At 39.5% G+C, this 1,875-nt stretch overlaps 1 protein-coding gene across 1 annotated transcript; it reads right to left on the bottom strand.

Annotated features, from left to right (window-relative positions):
• Nucleotides 1-335: 335 nt before the first annotated feature.
• On the bottom strand, nt 336-1,743 carry CBG24902 (the record flags this gene model as incomplete). The annotated part of the gene is made up of 4 exons (XM_002648534.1): nt 336-511; nt 570-755; nt 807-1,098; nt 1,582-1,743. Coding segments are annotated over 4 exons (816 nt in total), but the record flags the coding sequence as incomplete, so codon positions are not given.
• Between the last annotated feature and the right edge of the window lie 132 nt (nt 1,744-1,875).

Genomic DNA, 1,875 nt, shown 5'->3' with positions numbered 1-1,875 from the left:
TATGAAAATTCCAAATTCGATCCTACCCACCCAGTACGGTCCAAACGATGACAAACTTTGATGAAAAAAATGGAAATTTTTATGGATAAAGATAATGATTACTGGATGGAGATATTGATTCAACTTGGAATAGTTTTTTCTTGCTATTTTGCTATAGTCCATTTCACATTAATTCAATGGTCAATTTTTGGTAATTTTCTAATTGAAACTTGAAGTTTTCAATTTTTCTAATTTACAATAATTCCATATTCTTTTCCCGATTCTCAAAAAACCCCAAAAAACTTTAAAACACAACAATTCATCTCTCTTCGATAGAAACCAAAAAATGGAACAAATCAGCATTTGTCTTGTTCAACACAAGTTCCATTACTATTTCTGGCGAATCCAGCTGCACAAACACATCCGGAAAAACATTGATTGCGTAGTGGGACCTTCTGAATAGTAGCCATTCCGCACACATTGTCAAGTGAGATACATTTGGACCATTCCTCGTTCACAGGACAGTCAGTGGCTGAAAAACTTCGACGTTTAGAGGGAGGGAGCCTCCTTAATTCGAGTTTATAACTCACTCTTAAAACAATGTTTATTGTGAACACATGTTCCGTTGCTGTCCAATTTGTAACTTGGTCTACAGACACAGCCAGGGGTACACATATCTGTGTGACTGTTTTTATTGCATTGGGTGGATCCTGAGCAAAGTTGACGGCATTTTGGAAGGCAATCGGTGTATTCTTCGGTCCCCAAGCAGGTAATATCTGAAGATCAGAACACTGCTTTTGTGTCGAATTACTCAAAAGCCCACTCACTATTATGATCATGATCCGGACAACTGGCTAGTGTAACACACTTCCCATTCTTTTTCACAAATCCGGCTGCACAAATGCACTTCTTATTGCACTTCTTGTTATGTAGTTCTGGACAGTTTGGTTCGGGATTTTTGCATGTTGCAGCGCAATTCTCACATCGGTACTCTTCATTGTCTCCGCAAACTTGCTCCAGTGGACAGTCTTTTGATTTATAGCACTCTCCATTGCTGGATCTAACGAACCCGGCAGCGCACGCGCATCCTTGACCACAGTGTTTGGTGCACATCATGCTCTGCAATGGGTTAGGTTTGCTTTTCGTAGGAGCATTAAGCCGTTTAGTTCTTTTTGGATATTTTAGGGTAGTGTCGTTAAGATGTAGAAATGTTTTTTCGTTGCAGCTAGAATTTTTTGGACCGTTTGGACTATTAGTGCTGAGGGGGACGTTAAGATCGTTAGAAGCAAAGTATCAAGCCTTCAAAAAGGGTCATTAAGACCGGTTGTGGCCGCTAAAATCATTGAATAATTCAATTTCGAATATTTATGTAATTCACATTACTTTATGTACCGTAGTTTCTGAGATATGCGCCTTTAAAGTTGTCGCTGTCCTCCGCCCGGAGCTTGAGGGATGAGGGAGACGCGCCAACTTGAAAAGCACAAAGCTCAGAACCTACAGTAGCTAGGTAATTTGATAAACCATGAAAGTGTGTAGAATTTAATTTTGAGTGTGATTGCACATAGTTGACCTTTTTGTCGTAATTACCCCTAATTAACTCACAATTCCAATCCCTGGACACTTTTCCTCACTGCACTTGTTCAAACAATCGCTCATCGTCTGATTCATTGGACACACACTTAATGGATTTGTAGTTGACGTGGAATTTGTTGAACCACTCGTTCCATTGATATGGATAATTTTGACACAAGCTAACCGGATAGGGCTGGAATTTATTATTGTCTAAAATAAACTTTGAAAATCTTTACCATGGAGCCTTCAAACACGGCAATTCTGTCTCCTCACAAATCTCATTTGATTTACATCTCTTGATGTCACATCCCCACACGCCCTGTC

Source organism: Caenorhabditis briggsae (assembly GCF_000004555.2).
Source record: "Caenorhabditis briggsae AF16 supercontig from assembly CB4, cb25.NA_259, whole genome shotgun sequence".
NCBI lineage: Eukaryota > Metazoa > Nematoda > Chromadorea > Rhabditida > Rhabditidae > Caenorhabditis > Caenorhabditis briggsae.
The sequence above is the reverse complement of the archived record's forward strand: the minus strand, read 5'-3'. Positions and strand labels throughout refer to the sequence as shown.